At 49.5% G+C, this 27,804-nt stretch overlaps 2 protein-coding genes across 11 annotated transcripts; one reads left to right on the top strand and one right to left on the bottom strand.

Annotated features, from left to right (window-relative positions):
* The first annotated feature begins 14 nt into the window (after nucleotides 1-14).
* On the top strand, nucleotides 15-6,877 carry RIC8A (RIC8 guanine nucleotide exchange factor A). 4 transcript variants are annotated; one of them, XM_039221541.1, is made up of 12 exons: nucleotides 15-59; nucleotides 235-363; nucleotides 553-1,570; nucleotides 1,833-1,844; nucleotides 1,933-2,520; nucleotides 2,983-3,074; nucleotides 3,627-3,777; nucleotides 4,844-4,939; nucleotides 5,025-5,169; nucleotides 5,245-5,389; nucleotides 5,668-5,787; nucleotides 6,153-6,877. In XM_039221541.1, exons 3-12 carry the CDS (start codon nucleotides 899-901, stop codon nucleotides 6,271-6,273), a joined length of 2,142 nt encoding a protein of 713 aa, XP_039077472.1. In that variant the 5' UTR covers nucleotides 15-59; nucleotides 235-363; nucleotides 553-898; the 3' UTR covers nucleotides 6,274-6,877. The 4 variants fall into 4 exon arrangements, with proteins under 4 accessions (XP_039077472.1, XP_039077469.1, XP_039077471.1 ...); XM_039221538.1 differs by having other exon boundaries at nucleotides 1,797-1,844; XM_039221540.1 differs by lacking the exon at nucleotides 235-363 and having other exon boundaries at nucleotides 33-59; nucleotides 1,797-1,844.
* Nucleotides 6,860-27,734, bottom strand: SIRT3 (sirtuin 3). Of its 7 annotated transcripts, none has more exons than XM_039221542.1 (8): nucleotides 27,197-27,734; nucleotides 22,834-22,981; nucleotides 21,643-21,831; nucleotides 21,314-21,546; nucleotides 19,403-19,503; nucleotides 14,049-14,210; nucleotides 9,561-9,770; nucleotides 6,860-8,083 (listed from the first exon to the last, which is right to left on the bottom strand). In XM_039221542.1, exons 1-8 carry the CDS (start codon nucleotides 27,249-27,251, stop codon nucleotides 8,063-8,065), a joined length of 1,119 nt encoding a protein of 372 aa, XP_039077473.1. In that variant the 5' UTR covers nucleotides 27,252-27,734; the 3' UTR covers nucleotides 6,860-8,062. The 7 variants fall into 7 exon arrangements, with proteins under 7 accessions (XP_039077473.1, XP_039077478.1, XP_039077477.1 ...); XM_039221547.1 differs by having other exon boundaries at nucleotides 27,433-27,524; XM_039221546.1 differs by lacking the exon at nucleotides 27,197-27,734 and adding an exon at nucleotides 26,348-26,457.
* Between the last annotated feature and the right edge of the window lie 70 nt (nucleotides 27,735-27,804).

The following is a 27,804-nucleotide window of genomic DNA, read 5'->3' as shown; positions in this document are numbered from 1 at the left end:
CGACTTCCGGCCGAGGCCCGGCCGCCAGGGTGACGTGACGCGAGCCGAACCTGCCAGAGGTCTGTACCGCCGCCGGACACGGGGAGGGAATGGGCCGTGTGCTCTGGGGACCGCTTGCTGGTTGGCGCTTTCCCCGGCCAATTACTGTGTTGACAGACACTTCTACCTGCCCACCGCGCAGAAGGCGGGGTCAGGTGCTCCGTAGGAGACTCTCCCAGGCCCTTCCTTTATCAGGCGAGAGAGGCGGTAACGGGTCTCGACAGGCATCCACCCCCGCCAGGCTGCGGTGCGAATCCCGGCCCCGGGTACTGCTGGTGCGGCAAAGTGGAGGTCGGGGCCTGGGACGAGCAATCGCTGCAGAAGGTGCAGGGGTGAAGCATTCTGAAGGAAAATGAAGCCAGACGAGGGGTGGGAGGGTAGGGTTGGGGGACGGGGTGGGGACAGTAGGAGCGGGCGCCGAGAGAGTTGCGGTACAAAGGGGATGGTCAACATAGGCTTGTTGCCAGTGGATACCTCCCCACCTTACTGGAGCGTTTGCTCTGTGTCACTTAGTCCTCCTGACAACACACTGAAACGAGAACTTCTACCATCTCTGCTTTTCAAAAGAGGAAGCTGCGCCGAGGCTGTGTCTGCGCTACATACCCAGGAAGTTGATGCCGAAGATAAGCCTTTGCCTTCATCCTGACCCCTCCCCACTCTCCCCTTTGTTTAAGACTCAAGGATGTCTGTCTCTCTCTCCCAACACGGCCATTCCCATCTTGGCACTGGCTGCTTTTGGTTTTGCATGACCTTCCCCCAGATTACTTCTTATCGTCCAGGCCCCAAAAGTGGTATTTCGTCAGATCCCTTTGCATCCCACCAGGCTCTCCGTCTTTTTTCGTAAATCACAGGACTATGGATGCCTATCGGCGTCTTATTTGTCCGTTTTTCCTTATGTTCACTTTTGGAACACAACCTTTACGAAAGCAGGGACCTCGCATACAGTAGGCAAAGTCCTTTCCACCTGGACTTTCCCCTCGACTTCCACTCGTTCTGTCCATCACGAGGGGCGTGGGTGGGAGGGTTGCTGGTGCGGGCTGAGGTCCTCGCCTGCTGGAAATTCCAGCCCAAGAAGCAGGGAGCCCTGTTAGGATCAGAGGCAACTCGGCCCCAAAGGCGGACGATCACCAGGAAGATCTTTAAAACCCCAGCTAACCCCGGGCAAAATCTTCAAGTTCCAGTCAGCTGGTCCGCGTCTCGCCTCCTTGAGCCCGCAGCCCTGACACACCCCAGAGCGGCAGCGCCGCCCATCCCAGCCTCGCCCCACAGCTCCGCGCGTACCCGTCCCAGAGTCCCCCGCGCGCGTCCCAGGCCCCGCCCTGCGGCGCCGCGCACGCCGGTCCCGGCATTCCCCGCGCGCCTAGTTAGGGCGGAGCGAGCGGGCTCCTCTCGGAGTCCGAAAGCCAAGCGTCTGTCACCAGCCCCCCCGCGGTATCCTGGGGGTGCCATGGAGCCCCGGGTGGTGGCGGATGCTGTGGAGACAGGAGAGGAGGATGTGATTATGGAGGCTCTGCGCACGTACAACCGGGAGGTGAGCGAAAGCCGGGAACATGGTACACGCAAGAAGAGGTGGGGCAGGGTGGGGCGCGAGCGCGGCGGGCGGGGCGCCGAGTCCGTGAGGAGTTGCTACCGCGAGAGAGTCCGGGTGCGCACACTGCTGGGCGGGGGGGGGGGGGGCGCCATTTGTTCCCCATCCACGGAGCCCGGGTCCTGCCTGGTGCGGACCTGTGCCCCTGAGCCCCTGAGTCTCTCTGCAGAACTCCCAGAGTTTCACGTTTGATGATGCCCAACAGGAGGACCGGAAGGTGGGTGCTGACCGAGGGGTGAAGGCGCAGGAATGGGAGGCCTCGGGGAAAAGGGACGTGGTAGAGCCGCTCTTCTTTCTGCCCACAGAGACTGGCGGAGCTGCTGGTCTCGGTCCTGGAGCGGGGCTTGCCACCCTCCCGCCGCGTCACTTGGCTGCAGAGCATCCGCATCCTGACCAGGGACCGCAGCTGCCTAGATCCTTTCACCAGCCGCCAGAGCCTGCAGGCACTTGCCTTCTATGCTGGCATCGCCTTGGAGGGGTCCGTCCCTGAGCCTCTGGACATGGACGTTGTACTCGAGTCCCTTAAGTGCCTGTGCAACCTCGTGCTCAGCAGCCCGGTGGCACAGGCGCTGGCCGCAGAAGCCCGCCTAGTGGTGAGGCTCGCAGAGCGCGTGGGGCTGTATCACAAGAGCAGCTTCCCACACGAAGTCCAGTTCTTTGATTTGCGCCTCCTCTTCCTGCTAACGGCTCTTCGCACTGATGCCCGCCAGCAGCTGTTTCAGGAGTTGCAGGGGGTGCGCCTGCTGACTGATGCCCTGGAGCTGACACTGGGAATGACCCCTGATATGGGCCCTCCTGAGCTCCTTCCTCCTCAGGAGACTGAGCGGGCCATGGAGATCCTCAAAGTGCTCTTCAACATCACCTTTGACTCCATCAAGAGAGAGGTGGATGAGGTGAGGGCTGACCTGAGTCCATGCGTAGAGCTTAACGGTGTGGATATTTACTGGAACTGTCTGCCTGTAGGTTACCTGCAAGTTTCTGGGCATCAGATGGGGAGAGGGCAGGTGGAGCTCTTAGTTTATCGGGAGGATGTAAAGAGATGCACGGAGATGCACATTTTGGGCAGGGAGCCTAAAGATGATTTCTGAGAGAGCGGAGGGCCTATCTGGCTCTTCCAGCCTAGCAGGAGGGCTGTTTGGTGTATGGGGAGGCTGTAGGAGATTTCCCAACATGAGGCCGTGAGCGTGGGGCTGGAGTATGCTGTGACTTCATCTCAAGAGGACTTAGTGACGTTCTTGATCACGGAAATGCTCTCGAGGTAGAGTAGAAAAGAACAAGTAGAGGAGATGCGTGGTCCATGCACATGATCCTGGAGCGGGGCTTCCTCTCACGGGAGCACCTTTCTTTTTGGTCAGGAAGATGCTGCCCTTTATCGGCACCTGGGGACCATTCTGCGGCATTGTGTGATGGTCGCTGCTGCTGGAGACCGCACAGAGGAGTTCCACGGGTGAGGATGCAGTCTCTTGAGATGGAAGGGAAGTGTGTTCACGTGTCTGGACAGTGGTTCCCAGCCATGACTGTGGGCTAGGCTCCACCTTAGAGAGTTTTTATCTGTCTGGCTGGGACCAGACATCGATGTGTCTCTACAGTATGTGATCAGGACAGGAGGTCTGGATCTGCAGAAAGGAATGTGTCACTGGAAGTTGAGTAGTAGTAATGGACGGCGTGGTATCTACAGGGCAATGTGGTTATTCATCTCTGTTCTCAGTGACCTGTGTTGAGGCAGGTTCTAGCTTTCAAAAGCGTCTATGGTGCTTCAGCCCAGACAGAGGGTGGCAGGGAGGAAATCTGCAGAGAGTGCCCCTTTCTTTAGGAACTCACCCCACTAAGTGGGATGAGTCTCTGAGCTTAGTCCTACTCTCAGTTCTGGCCTCTGTTGCTGGCCATCAAGTCCCTGGACGCTAGTTCACATCACACGTGGCCTCTGCAGAGGGCACCAAGGGCTGTACCTGTGCTGGGGGACCACACTATCAAGTCCCTCTCCCCTGTCTGTCCTCAGCCACACAGTGAATCTCTTGGGAAATTTGCCCCTTAAGTGTCTGGATGTCCTTCTTACCCTGGAGCCACATGAAGGTTCCCTGGAGTTCCTGGGAGCAAACATGGATGTGATTCGTGTCCTCCTCAGCTTCCTGGAAAAGCGTCTGCACCAGGTGGGCAGAGGGACCTGCTGTGTGGGTGCCTCATTGGCTCTGACTTTCCCCAGCAGCTGCGGTCCCTGCTTTTTCACGATCTACAGTGGTAAGTGGAGATCAGCCTGGCAATGTGAGTTGGGCAACTTCTCCAGCTGCTTGGTGGTCCGGCCTGACAGAAAACCAGACTCCTCCTCCCTGAGAAACATGGGGATCTTCACACACTTATTTGAAGGTTTTCCTTTTGTTGGTTACCGCGAGTTTTCAAACAAAATACTTACCTTTTAGATCTCTGTGGGTCTTTTGAGTGACCCTGAGAACTCCCCAGCCCAGGCTTGTGACTGTAGAATTTTAGTGTTGTTGCACACAGGCAGCCCATGGGAACAAGCATCCCTGAGGGGACCCACATGCATCTTGAGCCAGAGGCTACCTGGTTCTTGGGCCTGCACACAGGACATTGGCCAGACCTCTGCCCAGCTTCTCTGGGAGCTTGCAGACATCACACAGGGTACAGAGTGCAATGGAGCGGGATTAGGTGGACACTTCCAGAATCCACATTGTGCATGTATGCCATGAGCTGGGTCACAAACACCTGGCATTGGATGTGATGGCTATGACTGTCCCTACCCACTGCTGTTACTGGGGTTGGGGTCCGGGAAGATAACTTGGGGGGAGGCCAGGGAAAGACAGGAGCTCTCTGTTCTCTGAATCCACGAAACTAGCTGGGTAGAGATTTTCTTTTTGTGTTTTGGCCGCTATTTTCTGAGGATGGGTCATGTGCCAGTGTTGTGCTAATAGCTGTGAATGCTCTGTATTTTCCATGCAACTTTGGTATATAGGTGAGGAAGTGAGAGCAGATGAGTTATTTGCCCCAGGTCATAGAGTACGTGAGTGCCCTCCTAAGTTAAGTTCCATTTGTGGCCCTCTTGAAATTCACATTGTGGATCACCCGCTGCCCACTCTTGGCCCCTCAGCTGACTAACCAGGGCAAGGCCTCCTGCCAAGACTGTCTGGTCTGCGTGTAGCCTCCCCCCTGAACTTCAAGTCAGGTGGGGGCACAGCACCGGTGACAGAGGCTCCTCTGCAGACACACAGGCTGAAAGAGAGCGTGGCCCCCGTGCTGAGCGTGCTGACGGAGTGTGCCCGCATGCACCGCCCTGCAAGGAAGTTCCTGAAGGCCCAGGTATGGGGCACAGGGGCCTGGGCGGGACCCTGCTCACAGACCCCAGTTCCTCCAGGCCCAGGCTGAGGGATGGCTGCCTCCCCAGGTGCTGCCCCCGCTGCGGGACGTAAGGACCCGGCCTGAAGTTGGGGACCTGTTGCGGAACAAGCTCGTTCGCCTCATGACACACCTGGATACTGACGTGAAGAGAGTGGCAGCTGAGTTCCTGTTTGTCTTGTGCTCCGAGAGTGGTGAGTGGCAGGATCTGGCCCAGAGCCTGTCCCTCCTAGCTACCTTTGCACACTGATCTCTGCCCTGCTTCTCAGTGCCCCGATTCATCAAGTACACGGGCTACGGAAATGCTGCGGGCCTCCTGGCTGCCAGGGGCCTCATGGCGGGGGGCCGGCCTGAGGGCCAGTATTCAGAGGACGAGGACACGGACACAGAGGAATACAAGGAAGCCAAGGCCAGGTGTGTGCCCCTACACCCTCGGCTCTTCTCACTCAGCCTGGTCCCTCTTGCCACTCCCATATGGACTCACAGGGTGGGTGGGACAGGATGACAGATGGCTAAACTTTCAGGAGTCAGGCACTGATCCCATAAGTAACCTATTTTGGTGTCAGGATATTCTGCTGAGAATGTGGGCTGAGTGGGACAAGGCCGTCGGGAGCGGGAGCTGGGTCCCTGCAGCTGCCTCTATCCTAGAGAGTCACTAATGCATTCCCCAAAATCCCTCCTCTGGGAAGCAGCATAAACCCAGTGACCGGGAGGGTGGAGGAAGAGCCGCCCAACCCCATGGAGGGCATGACAGAGGAGCAGAAGGAACACGAGGCCATGAAGCTGGTGAACATGTTTGACAAGCTCTCCAGGTACGAGTTGCGGTGAAGAGGGGCCCACAGCTGGGAGAAGGGAGAACAGAAGCCCAAGACTCATGTCCAGTCCTATGAGTGCCAGGAAATGGGGTAAAAATTGACCTTAGGCAAGGCTGCATTACCAAGGTTGCAAACAGGAAATGCCCCCGAAAAGGATTAGACTTGAGGTTGGTATTACATTTATTTCATAGACGATGAAAATTGAGACCTGGAGAAATTAGAATTCTAGAGTGTGTAAGGTCTCCAAGCCACTGGATAGCAGTTTGGATTCAGGCCTATTTGGCATAAGGACATAGCCAGGGGTGAACCCAACTTCTGCCCCACGTGCTGTGCCCCTTCCCCACTGTGCTTTCCTCCCACAGGCACAGAGTCATCCAGCCTATGGGGATGAGTCCCCGGGGTCAGCTTACATCCCTGCAGGATGCCATTTGTGAGACCATGGAAGGGCAGCTCTCCTCGGAACCCGACTCAGACCCCGACTGAGGACACCCACTCTTCTGTTCACCCTTCAGAACTGGTGCTGCTGCCAGAGATGGCCTTGAGACCGTGACCCGAGGAAGCCATGCTTGGAGACCCTTTTCTCTTTACTTCCAAAGTTCTGTAAATGGTTTGTCTCTGGTCCAATTTCTTATCTTTAGGACTTTGAGGGCCTGTCCTGCTGCAGCTCTGGGAACTCAACCTTGATCTCCACAGATGAGGTGGTCTTGTGTGCCAAGAGGATGTGTGCGGAGGCTGCTGCCTGGGGGCAGGGGCCGAGCATGGGCACATGTACACGCAGTCATGTCCAGGGCTGGCATACTGACCCAGAGCTTCTGTGTCAGGCAAGCGCTGCAGTTCCCAGGAAAAGAAATTGCTAGGACCATGTATACTAATGTCAGAAACATACTTTCAAGGTATGCTCTGCTGTTTCTGTCCCCACTGAGCTCAGGACTGGTAGTCTCCTCCTATGCATTCTTGGTCGTCTGTCAGCACTCTGCTGTAGTATCCACAGCACCCAAGCTCTCACTGGTTGTGACAGTGGAATCCTGGCCTTCCCACTGGCGTAGACAATAAATAATGAAGGAAAATGCACCTCGTAAAACCATAAGTCTTGATTTCTGTCATGTACCACAAAGCATCACTGAAACATCATCTCAGAATACAGTTTCGAGCAAGTGTGTGTGTGAGAAGTTAATTTCATTCTTTTTCAGAATTCAGCCCTTTTCCAAAATCATCATTCACCTATTTTGTTCTTGAGGAGGCCACCAGACCCTTTCTGAGGAGTCTGCTAAATGTGCAGTGAGTGGGGAAACCACGCCCAAGGGAGCACATACTGGGTGCGAGCCAGGGGTCAGGACAGTGTGCTTGGGTGGTGCTGTCCTTGCTCGGCCTTGGGACAACCCCAGCAGGAGGGGCCTGTGCAGGCACAGGAAATATGGCCTGAGTACATGTTGGGCTGGAGGCCAGCCAAGGTTTCTAAGTGAGTAAGACCTTCCACAACATAGATGTCAATCCTAGAGGCATTATGGGAAGGCCTGGTGGGAGAGGGTAGGGATGGGAAGTGGTTAGCTGCCGGAGCAGAGTAAATGTGGCATGATGCCCTGCAGCAAGGGGTGCTGGGGCTACCTGGGAAACGGTGCCAGGCCCACCTCCAGGGTGAATTCAGGGGCATGTTCTCCATCCTTGGGTTATTCTAATCAGAAGAATGCTCACACACCCCCAGGGTCCCCTTTCTGCAGCCACTGTTGACACCTGTATTCCCTTGAGACCAAAGAGTTCATTTCATGCCAGAAATGAATAGTTTCTTTAATTAAAAATAACTCTATGAAGGAGGCCAGCATACTAGAGGCCTCCTATTCTATTACTTGGGACCCAGGACCACGCCTTGGGAGTATCTGAGGCCACTCGGCGAGAGACTGGGTCTTTCTAACAGATAGATGCTGAGCCTGCACTTCAGATGGAGACCTGGACACAGCAGATCCAGTCAGGGATTTCCATTAGTCTGTTGGAGTTCAAGTGGTCAAAAGAAAGCTTTTGCTTGACTTCCATCACGAGCTTCAGCAGATTGAAGAGTCCAATAGCAGAAAGGTGCCAGGCAGCTCATTAGCACCTGTGACACATGGCCGTGGTGTGAGCACAACACGACTGGTCTGCACAGAGCTCATGACCTGCGCAGCCTCACATTCTTCCTTAGGCCACAGGTTCAGTTCCGCCAAAACTTTCCTTAGTGGTTGGCAGTGACTCTGTGGAACCATTTCTGGTCCCGGGAGTGATGGGGGAACCAGCCATCACCCTATATATCCCATCCATTGAGCTGGAACACAGAGAAGAAGGGGAATCAGTCCTGCAGATCTCTGGGCCTGGGTTTGAACTATCATAAAACACAAAAGCTTTTCTGCCTCTGCTAAATGCTGCTATTGAGCCCAAGTAACAGGATCCCAGCAGGGCTGGGCAAAACTGGGTGGCTAAATGGAGGGCTTCATTTAAGTAACCACCTGAGATGTGCTGAAGCTCATGTGCTCAAGATCATGCATTATTTGGCAAAGTAACTCAAATTGGACTGCCACCCAACCCTTGACGCTTACTCTTCAATAGCAACTCTTTAAATACATAATCCCCTAAAACCAGAACCCAATTTACATAAATTTCTGTAAGACCAGGAAATGCACAGGTCAAATCTGGTAGGACTACTTACAAAAATCCCTGGGGCCACATGACTTAGTCTTGTTGCTGTATGGAAGTAGGACACCAGAGCCAGGAAGTGGCCAGGCGGGCCTGAGCAAGACCTACTGACTCTCCTCTCAACATGTAAAGTATATACTTCAGTGTTACCTGCATTCTCTACTTCCCTCAAATGACCGAGCAGCATAACTGATATTTAAACGAGATGAAGAGTGACACCAACCTACATCTTAGTCATTAGAGTCAACCTCTGGAATGGAAAGCTAGGGTAAAAATATGGCCACGATGTCTACTATGTGTGGAAACAGAAACTGTGAAGCCTTTCGTCCTTAATAAGCCTCATATTCTCTCTTTGGTTCAACTTGGTAAGAAATCAGGCTGCAGCCAGAGGCTGGGGGCTTTTGCCAGTGGAGGTGAGGAGAAGGCCTGACCCATGGCCCTGAGCCCTGAGGCAGTCACGGCTGAAGAGTAAGGCTGTCTCCAGACCTCTGCCCCATCCTCTTTGGGCAGTGTCGCATGATGACTCTCTGTGAGACAAATGGACTTCAAATGCTTACTGCTGCCTTCTTTAGAAAATAATCTCTCACACCAGGGCTACACATGCAGATTATGTGAGACTGCAATTTCTGTAACTTCACTTGTTACAGGTTTGAAAGTACCAAGGGTCTTTGGCTTTCAACCCTCAGCAGACTGTCATAGGCCAACAGCTCTCACATTACTGCTCTCCAGAAAGCCTCCCCAGGGTGGGCTTTGTCCCACACCACACAGCACAGAGCTCAGCTCCTCAAAGTCCATCTCAGAACCACACCTTAGCCTGTAGCTGTTTGGTGCTGCTTTATTTTAGGGACAAAAGGCAGTGCTGCCCTGTGATGCGAGAGCAAGCCCAGTCCACCAGGACCAAGTCACCGCTCTGCCACTGGAGACCAGGCACTTAGCATCCCTTTCTTCATGTCCACACGGAGGTGACCCTGGACAGCGGCTGGTACAGGATTAACAGCCAATATTAGCTATTTCTGTCACTGCTTGATCCAACAGGGTTCCACACCAGGTGGACCCAGACCCCAGAGCAGCGAGGAAGGCAGCCCTGGAGATGACCCTGCAGTCTGTACCTTTTCATCTTCCTGCTGCATGAGGTCCTGCAACTCTTCGGTCCAGCCCAAAAGCTCCACCAGCCTTTCCACGCCGTGAACCATATCCCCCAGCTGGACCACATCTCTGCTGCGAGGACGCCAAGCAAAGGGCCCCACCAAGTCCCGGTTGATGAGCAGTCGGGGCACTGAGCTCCGCACGGCCTCAGACAAGCTGGCAAAAGGTTCTACCTGAAAAATTGCCCAAAAATGAGGAGCACAGTGCCCACCCTCCAAGCCCCTTAGGGCACAGACTGACAGACATTGGTTACAAGGAAACTTCACCACCTATTTCATTTCTTCCCATCACACTGTCTGCTTGGTCTCCATGCATGGGTTCCTCCCTTCCCGAGCCTCCCTCTTGCCCACATCCCTCTTTCTGTTCCCCACATGTCCTGGGCTCTGGTGGGTCTCCCTGCCCAGGTGCCCCTGAGCTCCAGAAACTATGCCCCACCTTCCCTTCCCTCCCCCACCACACACTATCTCCTCCCAGCAGCATCTGGTCTGTCCACCCTTGCTCCCTGGGAGCAAGGACCTGGCCCCACAGAGAGCTCCTGACGTGCCCACCAGAGAGGGCGCCCCTCCCTTTCCACAGCCCTCACCGTCTAGACCTCCAGAGAATCCTAACTCGGTGACTTTGGGCTTCTTCATGCTGCTTCCAAGTGAAATTTCCATTAGAAATTAGAAACAGATTATTAAAGGGGCGCCTGGGTGGCTCATTCAGTTAAGCATCCGACTTTGGTTCAGGTCATGATCTCATGATTTGTGGGTTCAAGCCCCGCATCAGGCTCTGTGCTGACAGCTCAGAGCCTGGAGCCTGTTTCAGATTCTGTATCTCCCTCTCTCTCTGACCCTCCCCTGTTCATGCTGTCTCTCTCTCTCTGTCTCTCTGTCTCTCTGTCTCTGTCTCTCTCTCTCTCAGAAATAAACATAAAAATAAAAATTTAAAAACAGATTATTAAATGGTATTGAGACTGGCTCATTACCTGGGAGGGAAAAACTCAACTCCTGCCTTCATTGAGATTTCCTGCCTTCATTGAGAAGATTTCAAATGAGTGAAAGATTTAAATGTAAACAAAACATTTTTTTTTTAAATGTTTTATTTATTTCTAGGAGAGAGAGACAGCGTGAGCAGGGGAGGGTCAGAGAGAGAGGGAGTCACAGACTGAAACAGGCTCCAGGCTCTGAGCTGGCAGCCAGCACAGAGCCCGACGCGGGGCTCGAACCCACGAACCGCGAGATCATGACCTAAGCGAAAGTCGGACGCTTAACCGACTAAGCCACCCAGGCGCCCCTAAACAAAACAGTTCTTAAAGAAAGTTTAGGGTTTGTAAGTAAAGGTAGGGAAGGACATTTTAGGCCTGGTAATGAAGTCAGATGAGACAAAGGAAAATCATGACAAGTCTGGCTATGTAATACTTTCACATTATCACCTACATAAAAACACTATGCAGAAAAATAACTTTTTAAAAGTAATCATCATAAATAAACTGCAAAAATATTTACAACATGTGACAAATAGCTTATATTTCTAATTGCTAAACTAATTTATAAACATTTTATATAATTTATGAATTTATATTGCTAATTTATAGACCAACTAAGAAAATAACCCAATGAAAAATGGGCAAGAGGTACAAATATGTAATCCAAGGAGAACACTGCTCAATAAACACTAAAAGATTAACTTCACTCTTTATTATGGAAACGTTAAATCTCCCCTCCCTTTCGCTCTCTGTCTCTCACATACACACACTTATTTATTTATAACTAATCAGATGGATAAAAACTTAAAGACAGGTAATGTTTGCTGTCGGTGAGGATGTGGAGAAATGGCCCACATCTGTTGGTGGCAATGTAACTAGCATATCTTTCTGGAAAGCAACTTCTCAATATTTATTTTCTACAAAAGTACTCACATGAATGTGAAAACCTGGTTACATGTGGTTATTCACTACATCATTATTTTTAATATAAAATCTATTATTTTCATTTCCCATCAATTTTGCTTAAATAAATTTTGTCATCCATCTATCATCCCTATCTTAAAACTCTTAGGGCTGGGGGGTAGCTGGGTGGCTCAGTCAACTCTTAATTTCGGCTCAGGTCATGATCTTATGGTTTATGGGTTTGAGCGCTGCGTCAGGTTCTACACTAAGCATGGAACCTGTTTGAGATTCTCTCTCTCTCTCTCTCTCTCTCTCTCTCTCTCTCTCTCCTTGTGCCCCTCTCCCACTTGTGTATACTCTTTTTCCCTAAAGCAAAAAAAAAAAAAAAAATTAATGTTTAAAAAAAACAACTTGGGGCTGGGTGTGTTCCAGAATTTAGAATATTTCATGTTTTAGAAAACATCACACGATTTATGTACCATATATTATGTCACACCTGAGCAACATGGGAGGGGTGATGTATAACCAAGTGCATTAATATTTCCTCCACGCAGCATATGAGATAAAGTCTGAGCCACACCACAGATTGCTTAGTGCTTACAGACAAGCACTCTGCTTTGGGGCTCCCAATGGGGACCTCGTATCCTCATTCATCAGAGACACTAGAGGCACTAACAAGCTAGGTCTCTGTGCACAGTGCTGCCGCACTTCTGGTTAAGATCACCACATCTGTGTAGCGCAGAAGCCTGTGAGGACACAGCACAACACTTGCGGTGCTGGTAGAGTTGAAGAGATTCCTCAATTCGCTCTGCAAGTCTACATAATGTATAAATTTTTATAAACAAGCATGTGGCACTTTTATAATCAGAGAGAAAGGTTATTTTCATTTCACTTAAGAAATACAGGAGGGCTGGTAGGGGCCTCAGTGTCCATCACTATTGGTCAGCACAGGGCAGCCAGACTCAGCACTAGACACTGCTGGCACCATGGGCCCCTGGCCCCTCTACCTATCTCCTAGGTCCACCCCTCCAACTGGGCCCAGTGTGGACATCATGGGCCTGTCCATGCTCTGGGCTCTTCTGTCTGCACTGTGCCACCCCAGGTGCAGTAATCCACCCACTTGCCACCCACATCCACAGCCAAAAACAGCTGTCAAATCAGCGTGCCCGAGGCCAAGATCCCCCAACCTGCCAAGGCTTCTCAGTTTCAGGAAACCAGCTCCATCCTTGTGGCCACTCAGGTCACAACCCTGGAGCCCTGCGGGAGGTCCACACTCTCCCATCCAATGTTCCTTTACACACCTGGGCACCAATGCCCTCTGCAGCGCTACCTGGCCAACCACCACCACAACCTGGACTGCCACCTTCAGGGCCTCTATACCGGCTCTCCCCACCACCTCACCATGCGCCATGGTGCACTCATAACACAGCACCCACAGGATCAGGAGGTCAGACCTTCATCACTGCTGGCCACGGGCAGTGTCTACTGCCAGACACCCTCAGCTGACACCTGCATCTCCTTCAGGCCTCAGCTCTGGGGTCACCTTCCTGACTCGGTCATGCAAACCAACCACACTGTTATCACAAACAGTTCACAACCCTTCCGAGCCTTCCTATCACACTTGTTATTTTTCCATGTGCCATCACCTAAAATTGTGTCACTCGCTTACGCATCTTACTTTGTCTGTCCAAAGCACTGGAACAGGGTCCAGCACACAGCGGGCACACCACTCTAGGCCTCTGTGGCTGACCCAGGCCCTGAGTACAGGCCTTTCTGGCCCTTCTGCACCTTGCTGCCTACATCCAATTAGGCAGAACCCATTGCAGGGTCTCATTTCTTGCTCTTGATTCCTTTACAAAGTTTCTGAGTTCCAGATACAGAAGTAGAATAGCTTCTAGAATGTGTCCATGGGTGTCTCCCAAGCACCTCAAACACACATGTGCAGAACTGAGCTCAGCACCCTCCCTTTAAATTCCTCCTTACCAACAAATGGCCTGAGCACCCATAGACCATAGAGGGAGAGCCAGACCACTCCCTCTCCTGTCCCTGCTCCAGCCAGTCCCTCTCCCTGCCCTCTCTCACAGTCACATGGTTTGACTGTGCCCACAGCTCTGCTTTCCTGAGGACTAGCCTCCCGGACATCTTGCTTCAATCCCCATCCCCACTCACCAACAATCTCTCTGACCCAAGGGGCACAAACTATGTCTCTGGTCTAATCCTTTCAAGTCCATCACTGCTTCTAGCACAAAATTGGCCTCTGTGATGTGGCCGGGGAGGTTGGTCCCACTCAACCTGTCTACACCCCCCCTTCTCCCTTCCCCTCACACACTGTGCCTCACCCACACTGATAGCACCTCCAAAGCCGAGCATCCTCCCTCCTCCCCATTCTGCCCAGGCTTCCACTCCCTAGGCCAGGAATACTTCTGCTTCCGCACCAGTTGAACCCACTCATCTTCTGAAGCTAGGATGCCAGGGGGTTCTGAGAGAATCTGGAGCCACCCCCACCAGCCCTGCCTCCTCTACCCTATCTTTCCAGCCTCCTCCCCACACACTCAGCCCACCACTAGGCCTGCTGACAAACCTCCAGGGAGGTCCCAAGGATGAGCAGCAGATCTGCCATGGGGAAATCAACCACATGCAGCAAGAATCTCTGGGGCAGTGTCTCCCCAAAGAATACGATGTCAGGCTTCACGATGCCAGTGCAGACTGGACAGCGGGGGATCCTGTCCACCATCACTTCAGCCTGTGTAACACAAATAGAAAATGGACCAAGAAAGATGTCACAACATACTTTAAAAGGTAGCTCTTAAGACATCTGGGTGGCTCAGTTGGTTAAGCGTCCAACTCTTTTTTTTTTTAGCTCAGGTCATGAACTCACAGTTTGTGAATTTGGGCCCCACATCAGGATCTGTGCTGACAGTGTGGATCCTGCTTGGGATTCTCTCTCTCTCTCTCTCTCTCTCTCTCTCTCTCTGCCCCTCCTCCCATTCACGTGCACTCTATCTCTCTCTCAAATAAAAAAAACTTAAAACAAATAAATAAAAGATAGCTCTTAATAAGAGGGAAAAAGAAAGAGAGAGAGAGAGAGGCAAGCCAAGAAACAGACTCTTGACTATAAGGAACACACTGATGGTTACCAGAGGGGAAGGGTTTGAGAGATGGGCTAAATAGGTGATAGGTATTAAGGAGGGCATTTATTTTGAGCAACAGGTGATGTATAGAAGTGTTGAATCACTATATTGCACACTTGAAACTAATATAACACTGTGTGTTACCTAACTAGGATTTAAGCAAAAACTTTAAAAAAAAAAAAAAAAAAAAGGAATCAAGACTGTGGCGCTAGTGAAGGACCACAACAGAAACCCTAGAAGCAGACTCTCAAAAGCACAGTCAACTGATCTTTGACAAAGGAGCAAATCTCTCCTCCTCAACAAACAGCTGAGCATTATGAAAATTAACACAGGAAGACCTCGCTAATGTCCTTCTAGGAGGCTAGAAGGAGCCATACCACTCACCATCGATCACACAAAGAAGTGTCAACTATAGACCCAACAGAAGAACCCTCAACAGAAAGAACCATCAATGGCAGGCCCCAACCAGGGAAGAAGTGCACCACCTCTCCTATATCAAATCGAACACTCCAGCGACTCAGCGAGCGAGACACCATCGTCTCCATGACCTGATTCTCCAGCCCTTCCAAACCCTCTGCCTCCTCTCCATCAAATAATGTCCCTCTCCTTTGTTGGCTGGACTTGCCTACAGTTTTGTCATAGCTTGCTTGTCCCAAATAGCAACTTTCTAGTATTCCCGAAGAAACCCATTTCACTGGTAAAATAACTGGAAGGTCTATTTTTAAGGAAAACGTTACTAGGTGTCAGAAGTGGGATGCAGGAAGGACACCTGCACCCCCCCCCCAAGCCCCAGCCACTGAGGATGGTGAGCAAACAAACAGGTGGCAACACCCTGGGTGCCAGCTGGGTTTACTGCTTTCTCACCGATCCTGAGGTTTGAGTGTAAGTTTTCTCCTGGATTTGTGCTTCACTCTCTGTTTTGAGCTCTCCAGGCTTTATTCGGGACCGGCTTTAAGGCTTTGTCCTTTCAGAGAATACTCGTTTGGCCTTTGTCTGACTCCTTTCTAGAGCCCTGCTGTTCCTACTGGGGCTGTGCTGTTTGTTCAGGAATTTTCCTCTTTACTCTGGAGAAAAGCCTCTGGGAAATAGGATCCCAGTGATCAAAATGCTTTGAGGGTGCCTCTGCCCCCACTCTTCTGGGAGGCCAGTCGGTTCGATGTTTAAACGCTTCGGCCCCTCCCACTGTGCATTCTTAACTAAATGGACTGACTGACTTCACCAAAAGCAATTTACAACTTCAATGGCCATTATGGGGAACTTTCGAGCTCCCCAAATTTACTTTCCTCACAACTGAATTGAACAGCAGCGGCTCTAAAATTGTCAAAACTCAATTGGATGCTTAGTTTAATTGGTAACTTGAGGCTTCCAGACATTTTTAGAATTCAAAGTCTGCCTTTTTGCAAAATACTATTTGTAAACTAACTGAGGCAAGCGAACGATTGAAAGAAGCCAACACGGCTTCTGAGGCCTCTTCCCCTCCCCATCTTCTTGTCCCCAGACAGGTGGGGCCGCCTTGCACTCAGGCCCCACCCCTGGCATCATTTTCCTCTCTTCTCTCCTCACTGTCCCCACCTCCCCTATACCCACCCCTCATTCTAACCCTTCTGTTGAGCTTCCCTTTCCCACCAAACCTCTCCTCTCCTCTCCTCTCCTGAACCTATTAAAACCTACTCCTCTAAAGTTAACTCTGCTGGGGGTCCCAAAGAATGCCAGATTGCTTAAGTGGCCTGGAGTAAGGCTGAAATTTGAGCCAAATGAAACAGTTTCCTAAACTGACTGAGAACCCACTAATTTGCTGAAGAATTTAACATAGTTATTCAAATTTACTAATCTGATTCCTCAGATTTATATCAATGGGTCCACACGCTTGTTGGTGAGGGTTGGACCAAACACTGGATGAAACCATACTAATAGGAACATCCTGGAAGTGATTTGGAGAAACAGATGCCTCAGTTTTGGCAAGATGCTAGAATAGTTGCAAGAAATCACCAATGAGTGTTGGGGAAGGTCATCAAAAGATGTGACCACCAGTTGACCTGCGGCCTGGACCCTGGCACCTGGCAGCTCCTCACTCCATCCCATCCTTGGAATGTGAGTTCCACTTGCCTTTCTCATCCCAGAGGCTCCTCAAGGACACAGCCTGGAGATGGCGATGTGCACAGTAGATGTGACCAAGCCCCGTTAAGACCTCATTATAAACCCGTAAGATGTGGAGGCAGGTGCGGGAATCCAGTATCTTGCTGCTGCCCGGGACAAGCCTCGCACATAAGTTCTCTTGCTTATTAAAACTGCCACCTGTGAACCTGCAGTGCCCGCCTCTTTGGTCTCTCCCTGCCTTCTGTAGATAAAGGATATCCTCCTCTGATAAAGGACTGTTATTCAAAATATACAAAAAATTCTTAAAACGCAACAGTAAGAAAATCAACAACCTAATTAAAACATGGCCCAAAGACCTAAATAGACAGCTCACCAAAGATGATACACAGGTGGCAAATGAGCATTTGAAAAAATGTTCTATAGGGTGCCTGGGTGACTCAGTCGATTGAGCATCTAGCTCAGGTCATGATCCCAGCATCGTGGGATCGAGGTCCATGTCAAGCTCCATGCTGCTGAGCATGGAGTCTGCTTAAGATTTTCTCTCTCCCGCCCTCTGCCCCTCTCCCTACTTCATGCTCTCTCTCTCTCTCCCTCCAAAAGAAAAAGAAAAAAAAATTTAAGAAGATATTCCATATCACATGTCATCATGGAACTGAAAATTAAAATAATACCATTGCACACAACAGCTAAATTCTAGAACTCTGACAACACCAGATGCTGTTCTCATCATTACTGGTAGAAATGCAAAATGGTATAGCCACATTGGAAGGTACTAAGCTAAACATGCTCTTACAGTACAATCCAGCAATCAGTTTCCTTGGTATTTACCCACATGAGTTGAAAAACTTACATCCACACAAAAACCTGCACACAGATGTTTACAGCAGCTTTACTAACAAATGCCAAAACTTAGAAGCAACCAAAGTGCCCTTCAGTATGTAAATGGATAAACTGTGGTCCATCCAGACAAGGGAATATTATTCAGCAATAAAAAGAAATGAGCTATGAAGTCATGAAAAGACAAGAAGGAAATGTAAAGGCATCTTAGTGCAGGAAGTCAGTCTGAAAAGGCTACACTGTCTGATTCCAACTCTGACATTCTGGAAAAGGTGAAAACATGGAGACAATAAAAGGATCAGTGGTTGCCAGGGGTTGTGCTGGGGAGCGCTGACTGAGTAGTGGGTAAAGGGTTTCCCTTTGGGGTGATGACAATGTTCTGGAATCAGATAGAGGTTGTGGTCGTACGACACTGTGAATATATTAAATGCCAATGAATCATACACTTTAAAATGGTTAATTTTACGGGGTTGACTGGGTGGCTCAGACAGTTAAGCGTCTGACTTCAGCTCAGGTCCATGATCTCACAGTTTGTGAGTTTGAGCACCACATCGAGTTCTGTGCAGAAAACTTGGGAGCTTGGAGCCTACTTTGGATTCTGTGTCTCCCTCTCTCTCTGCCTCTCCCCTGCTCATGCTCTCTCTCTCAAAAATAAATAAATATTTTTAAAAAAGGGTTTAAAAATGTTTTAATTTTACAATGATATGAATTTCTCATGATCAGAAACCAAAACACAAGGCCCTATGCCTCATCGATATTTCAGAGTTTCATCTTTATTTAAAATTTTCCAAACTGTCCTAATCTACTTGGAGAAACCCATCCTACAGAAATATTGCCAGAAGTACACAGGGGTAGGAGTATCATTGATGCATTATTTTTAATAGTAAAAATTACAAACATCAAAAATTGTCATACAGTAGGTGAATGGCTAAATGTATTACTCTAGCTACTAAAAACTAGAAAACTAAAAACACAGCAGAGCTGTGGCTATTAACACAATATATCCAAGAAATTTTGTTCTGTAACACAGCAAGTTGTAGACAGAATATTAAACTTAATAATTCTTTTTTTTTTTTTTTTTTTTTTTTTTTATTTCCAGGAGAGAGAGAGAGACAGCGTGAGCAGGGGAGGGTCAGAGAGAGAGGGAGTCACAGACTGAAACAGGCTCCAGGCTCCGAGCTGGCAGTCAGCACAGAGCCCGACGCGGGGCTCGAACCCACGAACCGCGAGATCATGACCCAAGCGAAAGCTGGACGCTCAACCGACTAAGCCACCCAGGCGCCCCTAAACTTAATAATTCTATTGCTAAAAAAATTTTTGTAACTGTGTGTGTTTTGGGTATATAGATATGGCCATGTATGTTTACATATACATTTTTTGAACATTTTTTAAAGCTTATTTATTTATTTTCTGGGGGGGTGGGGAGGGGCAGAAAGAAAGGGAGAGAGAGAATCCCGAGGAGGCTCCACACATGGAGCCTGACAAAGAGCTTGAACTCTTGAACCATGAAATCATGGCCTGAGCCAAAATCAAGAGTTGGTCTCTTAACAGAATGAGCCATCCATGAGCCACTCCCCTCCCCTTCTTTTAAAGGCTTGGAACATTATACACCAAACTGTTAAAGTGGGCTATAGGAATTGGTTGAAGGGATGTACATTTTTCCCATTTCCCTACATATTCCTTATTTCCCTACATATTTCTTAATGTTTGACAAGCATATATTACTTTTCCAATTTAATAATAAAGAAAAACATTTCACACCATTACGGTTCTGTTGTTCTTCCACTACAATGCTTATGAAATGTCACTTTTCCAGATTACTCCCACTGCAGAGTGCAGACAGGAGACAGCCGTCCGCATGACAACTTACCCAAATGTGCTCCCCTGGGAAGGGCCTTCGGCAGACAGTGCATGTAGCAGAAGCAAAGGATCCGTGAGCTTCAACCAGCTTGGAGGCAGGGATGCCAGCCACTGAAATTCAAGCCAAAGCAAAGTGCTGCTCACTCTGGGGTGGGTACACAGGCCCCCAAGCATAAGCTCTGAGCCTGGGAGGCCCCCAGAGGGAGTCACAGCCCTCAAGTAAGCCTGCTGTCCCTGCCTCCACCACCTCCAGATGATGCCCCACTGACCAGAATAAGCACAGAAGGTGCCAAATCATGGTTAAAACAAGACCTGTCAACAAGTTTAATGTAAGTTCAGATAAAATTATATTTAATAACTAGGAAAACATTTTCTATTCTATGGATACCCAGTAAAAGTGAAAAAAAACAATACAAAGACAATACGTTTGCAACAAACTATAGAAAAACAAACAGAGGTAACTTATTCAGACTGTTCCTACTGTCAGCTTCTGAGTTGTGGGTGGACAGACAGTCCCAGCTGCAAGTGGCTTCCACTATCCCCACTAGGGTCATAAATCTCCATACACTGGCCCACCGGCCAGACGCTCCTGCCTTCACACAGGCCTGCCCTGCTGCGTCTCCAGAAGAGCTCACACCCACAGGGGGTCCACTGCTGCCTATGTGGTTCCAAGCTGCAGAACCCTTCTAGCAAGAAATTATTTTCCTGGAGTTGAAAGGACTCCTTTTTTCAAATCACAAGATGTCTGCAGCCTGGGTGAGCTGATGCTGGCTTGCTAAAAGTCAGCATGTGTCGGTATCTCTGCCCATAAGAGAGAGGCTTGGCAAATGCTTCTCTAAGATGCAGTCAGCAGTCAGTACAATCTGTGAATCACTGGTTGTGGCTGCCATCGCAACAGTCAGGAAATATTATACAGAGTTTGATAATACTAAAGCATTAATGATGTGATAATGATACCGTAGTTATATTTTTAAAATCTTTATTTTCTGGAGATACCCACTGAAGTACTTATAGATTGTTTACAGATTAAGTTTATGATGCGAGAGATCTGCTTCAAAATAACAGAGGGGTTAGAGAGAAGGTGGGGGAAAGAAGACACAGATAAAGGACTGGCTGTAAGGAGGACATGAGAGCTCATTACGTTCTTCTCCTTATTTTTATGTGCTTAAAACTTTTCATAATAAATTTCTTAAAAAAAGAAATCATCATTGGAGTGCCTGGGTGGCTCAGTCGGTTTGGCCTTTGACTTCAGGTCAGGTCATGATCTCACGGTTCATGAGTTCAAGCCCCATGTCAGGCTCTGTGCTGACAGCTCAGAGCCTGGAACCTGCTTCGGATTCTGTGTCTCCCTCTTTCTCTTCCACTCCACCACTCACACCTGTCTCTCTCTAAAAAATAAATAAACATTAAAAAAATTTTTTGGGGGGGCACCTGGGTGGCTTAGTCGGTTAGGCGTCCGACTTTCGCTTAGGTCATGATCTCGCGGTTCGTGGGTTCGAGCCCCACGTCGGGCTCTGTGCTGACTGGCAGCTCAGAGCCTGGAGCCTATTTCAGAGTCTGTGTCTCCCTCTCTCTCTGACCCTCCCCTGCTCACGCTGTCTCTCTCTCTCCTAGAAATAAAATTTAAAAACAATATTTAAAAAAAAAAAATTTTTATTAAAAAAAAGAAATCATACCAGATTAGCAAATTGAAGCTCCCAGTGTCAACTTTAGTTCTGTCCAAAACTCATAGCCCAGCAAGTATGCCAGGACATCGGGTCCACCAATGAGGTCCCAACAGTGGCCCTTAAGTACACAGTGGACATTTTGGTCAGGGATGAAGGCAAAACAAGCTGGCTTGAAATCAGTCACAGGCTAGGGGAGAAGCAGGCACCCAAGCCTTTCCTGCAGAAGAGAAGGTATGGACATGCAGAGAGCTTACCTCTCTCGAGCCCATCAATGTTCTGTGTGTAGAGCCGCAGAAGCAGCCCCTTGTCATGGAGCAGGCGGAGGAAGTAGTGTATGACATTGGGTCTGTAGCTCCTGGGGTGCAGCTCCTTAGCCAAAGTGAAAAAGGGCTTGGGGTTGTGATAGAAGAAAGTAAGCTCAAAAATGGCCTCAGGGTACGGTAGGTCGTACTGCTGCAGGTTGCTGTAGAGGCCGCTCCTTGGAGACCTGCAAAGAGGAGCAAAAGGCTCTGAGCCCTGTGAAGAGGGCAGGGTGGTGTAGTGGACCAGGGTGGTGAGGGAGGAGCTAGGCACTGCAGGGCACCTGAAGTCCGGAATGCCGCTGGGAGTGCTGATGCCGGCCCCCACCATGACCACCACCCTCTGGCAGGCTCTGGCTCGAATCAGCTCAGCTATATCCTGAAGAAAAAGCTTCTTCTTACTGTTGCCTCCACTTCCAAAGATGCTTGAGGCACTAGCAGAAAAAGATATAGGTCTTCTTCCACCTGTAATGCTGACAGAAAAGGAGAATGGCCAGGTGACCTGTGACAGTCAAGTTCATGCTAGCCCTGCCATGATCCCCCTCACGGAGAATGATCATACACTTCCCTTTTGTCCCCCAAAATCATCACCTTTCTCATCATGGATGATTATTAGGCTAAAAGAGAAAGAAGTCTCAACTCAGAAATAAAAACTTATTTGGGAGCAAAAAATTCAGGTTAGTCAGAACTGTGCAAACAAGGAATGTATCATCTCTTCAATCCTGTTATCTAATGCCAGTGCTAAAAGAACAGAGTTCCTCACCAGAGGTGTGGGGGCTCTGTGGGGGGCTCTGGGCACGCTCTCTGAAGAGCCATACACTGTAGCATACCTGCGATGTGACAAATAGGCAGTGATGTTTAAGAAAGTTAAATGTCCCAGGCTTTACACCAAATCTTATCAGGAGGAAAAGTGATTCCAGAAAGAAACACTCATGCCCTGACAGCTAGGGATTCACACTGCCACAGAGACTTGACCTTCAATGTTCGCAGCCATTCAGGAAGCTGCTCATATTATGCAGCTGCCAAAGGAATCCCACAACCAAGGTAAGGGAGTGGGTAGACTCAGCTCAGGCTCTCTCTGCAAAGCACTGGAAGGCTTCTCAAGTCACCCACAGAAGCCAGGAGCCAAAATACTCACAGAGCTAAGTGTAGAAATAGGAGATGGTCTCCCATAGGAAAAAAGAGCCAGACACAATAAACAAGTCACAAGCTCCAGTGAGACCTCAGGACTTAGAAAATGACTCAACGCCCAGAAAAACAACAGGAAGAAAAAAAGCAATACAACTAACACAAAGCCTGTAGCACCATCTGAACACATTACACTCAGGTGAGGCTGCAGCTGTGGGAAGTATGGGGCACCAGAGCCGCACCTCACATGGGCCTGGTAAGGCCTCCTGGGTTTACTGATCTGCCATTCGGGCCCCTGCTTGACATCTAACCAAGCCGCATGACTCCTGCAGATACTGGCAACTCACCCAGAATTCAGGGCTGCCAGCCCCACTGCACAGGACGCCTTTCTCACACCCCAAAGGCTGGCGGCCACCACGTTTGTTCTTCCAGAGGAAGGCCCTTGATGACCCTCCCCCAGGACATCTCTGACTTCTGTATAGAGACTCCTCCACCCTGATGGGAAAAGAGATTCAACAGATGGAACCAACAACGCTCCCCAAATGAATGATGAGTCTAAAGTGAACACACACATAAAAACAGGCAACTGAGAGTATTTCTTTTACTCATTTGTAATATAGGTAAGGAATAAGCACCCTAAAAGCACATCTCAGATACACATCAGGACAATTCAGGGTGTATCTTCTAGGAGTGTGACCCTAACTTACTCTCCAGTATGCTCTTTGTCTTTTGTGTTCTTTTACTCTTTACAAAACCAAGTTTGCAAGATCTGCACAGACTGACCTACTAAGGTCTGCCTTGAAGCTCTCTGCTCCCTACCCTAGCACAGCATACCCACCCCAGTGACAATTTCAGCCCCCACTATGCTCTCTTATATACCCCTGCCCTTTCAGCCAAACAACAGGACTCCCTAGCTCTTGTATATGCCCTAAAACCAGCTCCTCCTGCCTGAAAGACCTTTCTCTACCTCAGCATATCCAAATCTCCCACAGCAAGGCTAGGACCAAATGCCACCTGCTTCATGAAGCCACTGCTGAACCCCAGGTAGCAATCACTTTGCCCTCATCTGGCTCCTGCTCCTTTTAGGGAGACTGACACCCTTTCCTCTCTTGCAATGACCCTGTGCTGCCTCGCACACTCCACTCTGGAGTCAGGGGTTTGCTTGCAGCTCACGGTCTACTTGCCACTGTGTCGTTGCCTCTCCCAGCACACAAAGCATCATCTTGGTTTTCAAAAGAACAGATTTCTTTTTTTTTTTAATAGTTTATTGTCAAGTTGGTTTCCATATAACACCCAGTGCTCATCCCTACAAGTGCCCTCCTCCATGCCCATCAGATTTCTAAAAGGTATGTAAAGAGAAAGAGGAACATGACAAAGGAAGGTATGCAGAGCTGAGGGCACCCAAAGAAGAATCAGAGCCCTAGCTCTGATGTCTCAGCATCACTCAAACACCCTGAGCCTCAGCTGCTAAAGCCAAGAGCAGGAAATGATTCTTACAGTCTTGCCTGAGAAGATCTATAGCTGTAGATCTTTCCCAGTAAAAAGTACAGGAAATACAGCAGAGAAAACAGTTCTTCCCCCTCCTCCCCACACTCCTGCAGACAGAGATGCCTACAGATCCCAAAGGACATTCTGCTGCATCAGAGATTTGCACGAAAGCACCTGTCAAGCAGTTCTTCCAAGTGCAAGTTGAAGAAGTCTCCAAAGGAAATTTTCTAATGAAAACTGGCCAGGTGGTCAGAAAGGAAAGAAAATTATCTGGCTCCAGCTCCAGCTATTAAATGCCCCACTTTACACAGCATCTAGAACAACTCTTCCCCTATAGTCTTTCTTCAAAACATTTACTACATTCCTCTAAATGTAACTTACTATAAGAAATAGAATTAGAAGGAATTAGAAGACTTGTAACTTATAATAAATATGTTTTTGGTCTTTATCACCAAACTCTTGGAGTTTCTAAGAGAAAAGGGAACGTCTTTTGTTTCAACAGTTGGTCTCCTGTCCTCAGCTCCTCAAATCCCTTCAGAGCCATGAAGGCGAAGTGGGTATCTTGTTCTTCATAACGAGTCCCTTTACATCACAACTGGGTTTATGTCCATGAGGAGACTTTTGGAAAAGCCCTAAGGATGAGTGAGAGCTGGGTGCCAGGGGGAACAAACTACGATTAGAGGGTTGGAGCCTCCATAAAAACTCAAAAGGAGGGGGTTCTGAGGGCTTCCAGCTTGGTGAATCACATGTAGAAGGGACCAAGGACCCTTGCACATCTCACCCTATGTAACTCTACATCTGGCCGTTCATCCATATTCTTTTTTTTTTTTTTTAATTTTTTATTTATTTCTAGGAAAGAGAGAGAGCATGAGCAGGGGAGGGTCAGAGACAGAGGGCGTCACAGACCGAAACAGGCTCCAGGCTCCGAGCCGGCAGTCAGCACAGAGCCCGACGCGGGGCTCGAACCCACGAACTGGAGATCATGACCTAAGCGAAAGTCGGACGCCCAACCGACTAAGCCACCCAGGCGCCCCCGTTCATCCATATTCTTTAATATCCTTTGTAATAAACCTGCAATCTAGTAAGTCAACAGGTCTTCCAAGTTCTGTGAGATGCCCTAGCAAACTAATGGAACCAGAGGAGGGGGTCATGGAAACCAATTAATAGCTGGTTAGGCAGAAGCACAGGAAACCACCTGGATTGGTGTCTGAACTGGGGGCTGGCTTGTGGGACTGAGTCTTTCACCTAAGGTGCTTTCTTCAGGCAGGTAGTCAGAATTGAGTTAATTTGCTGGGACACCTGGCAGTACAATGAAGTTTTCTTTTTTAAACAAAAGACCCCTGGGTATCTATTAAACTCTTCACCAACACTTAGTGGCTATGTAAAGTGGCATCAAGTAGATGTACCACTACTTAAGTATTAATGCATTATTGGCCATTTAAGCTAGTTTCTTAACAACTACGGGCCTTAAGACATTTCCACACGTATGTTCAGTTTCTAGGCAATGTGAAACGATACAAACGAAACCTGACTACCACGCAGTGGAGGCCAACAGGAGCAGCTCTCACTCACACTCCTCACTCCCCACAGCCCTTTGCAGTCCCAAACAGAAAAAGCCTGGGCTTCACAGCCTCGGGGGAGGAAGGGGGGTTTTCTCCCCTCCCTCTCCCCCAACAAACCAGCCAATGAGACACCATCAGAGCCCAGCCAATGAGGGACCATCACAGACCAGCCAATGAGAGACCATCACAGCCTAGCCAATGAGAGATTGTAAGAGCCCAGCCACAGAGAAGCACTCCACTCCAGTTCCCACTTTATTCCAATGGACTTTTTTGTTGTAACAGCCATCCCAAGCCCTATCCCCCTTCTTCTCGAAAACATCATTTCTCTCCTCTGTTCCTGGGACTTGCCTATGGTTTTGCCATAGCTTTTGAGTCTTCATTTGAAGGTCTCTGCTATTCCTGAATAAACCCATTCTCTTGGCAATAACTAAGTTTTATTTTTAAGGTTAACAACAAAGATCCCAAAATGTACAATTACTGAATAGAAGGGTATGCAGGTTTATAGTTTATATGAACTTAATAAAAGAAGCATTAATTGCACAACTTTTATAGGGAACAATAAAAATGTACATATCTTTAAACCCAGGATTTCCACTACTAGGAGTTTACCCAAAAAGTGAGTACAAACAATGAACCTCAGTATTATTCATAATAACTAAATACTACAAACGATTTCAATAAGAAAATTCTTAAATACATTATGAAACATCAATAGAATGGAATTCTACAGATCCCACCCCCAACCTAGGGCAGGGGGTGCATCCTCAGTTCCCCAGGAAGGACAGGCCACGGGAGGAATCTGAATGGTCACCAAGAAGTGGAGGCTCGATCTTGACCTCCCTCTGTGGGGACAGCAGCAACAGGTCCCTCCTTCTTGACTCTAAGCCCTTTCTTGTAAGGTGTGACAGGGTCTGGGGAGCTCTTCATTGGGGAAGATCTGGTGGTTCCAATAAAGTCATACAAAAAACAAACAAGTAAAAAAGGAATTCTACAGATCAGTATAAAAGACTGAGAAAGGTTTATGCTTTGAGAAGAAAAGTAACTCCCAAGACATATTGTTAAGTATAAAAGGCAAGGTACAAAGTGTCAATAATGACCATACAAGTGTTGCTTGTACACAACAAAAATACCCATAAGAAGGGGCGCCTTGGTGGCTCCGTTGGTCAAGGATCTGACTTCGGCTCAGGTCATGGTCTTGCCATTGGGGAGTTTGAGCCCAGCATCGGGCTCTGTGCTGACAGCTGGGAGCCTGGCGCCTGCTTCGGATTTTCTCTCTCTCTCTCTCTCTCTCTCTCTCTCCCTCCCTCCCTCCCCCTCCCTCCCCCTCCCCTACTCGCACTGTTGTCTCTCTCTCTCAAAAATAAATGAACATTAAATTTTTGTTTAAAACTTCCCATGTGAAGAAACAAGAAACATGCGATGGCGGCCTCTGGAATATCCTCTGAGCTGCGTGAACAGGAACTTGACATTTCAGGTTCTGCAGTGTCCCGATCAAGGAAAGGAAATCAAGGAAACCAAGGAAAGCCCGATACCCACGCTCGGGGGGTGAGGGTGGGGGGCAATAAACCGCAGCCACTAGCCCGCGCTGAGGTGCTCGTCCCCACCCTGGGCCCCGCCCCCGCGGCTGCCGGCCCGCTCCAACCCACCCAGGCCCACTCACCTGCCGGGCCCCAGAGCCTGAGGGCGCAAAGAGCGGGCCGAGCCCACCTCGCCATTTCCCAGCTCCTCCGCCGCCCGCTCGCGACCTTGTCCCCGAGGGTCACGTGTCCGCCGCCGCCGCCCGCCCCTCCCCGCGAGCCCAGGCTGGGGTGGACGCCAGGTGGGGGCGGCTTCCTAGCCTGTTGAGCTCCCGCCTGTCTCCCAGGACACCAAACCAGGAGCCTGCATTTCTCTAACCTGCTGTCCCGCCGTTTTCAGTCGGGAGGGTGATGGTAACACCTGGTGAGCACTTACTACCGCCAGGCGTTACGTTTACACTTAGTCCAGGAAGCTACTATTATTATTTATGGTCCCTGTTTGAGACGAGAAACTGCTGGTCACAAAGGCCGAGGCCACAAAGCCTGTCGATGGCCCTCCATCACAGCGCCACCAGGCCCTCGTACGGCTCAGCGCCTCAATGGCACACCCAGCTACGCGGGAAATCGGGTACAAACCCAGCAGAGAATTTCCTCCAAAGCAAGGGTGCGGTTACCCTGACAACCAGCAGGCGCCGCAGGCCACGGGGACGCTCCCGGCCTGCCTCGCGCGACGCGGCGCCGGAAGTGAGTG

Source organism: Hyaena hyaena, unplaced genomic scaffold (genome assembly GCF_003009895.1).
Source record: "Hyaena hyaena isolate Hyena2069 unplaced genomic scaffold, ASM300989v1 scaffold_989, whole genome shotgun sequence".
NCBI lineage: Eukaryota > Metazoa > Chordata > Mammalia > Carnivora > Hyaenidae > Hyaena > Hyaena hyaena.
The sequence above is the reverse complement of the archived record's forward strand: the minus strand, read 5'-3'. Positions and strand labels throughout refer to the sequence as shown.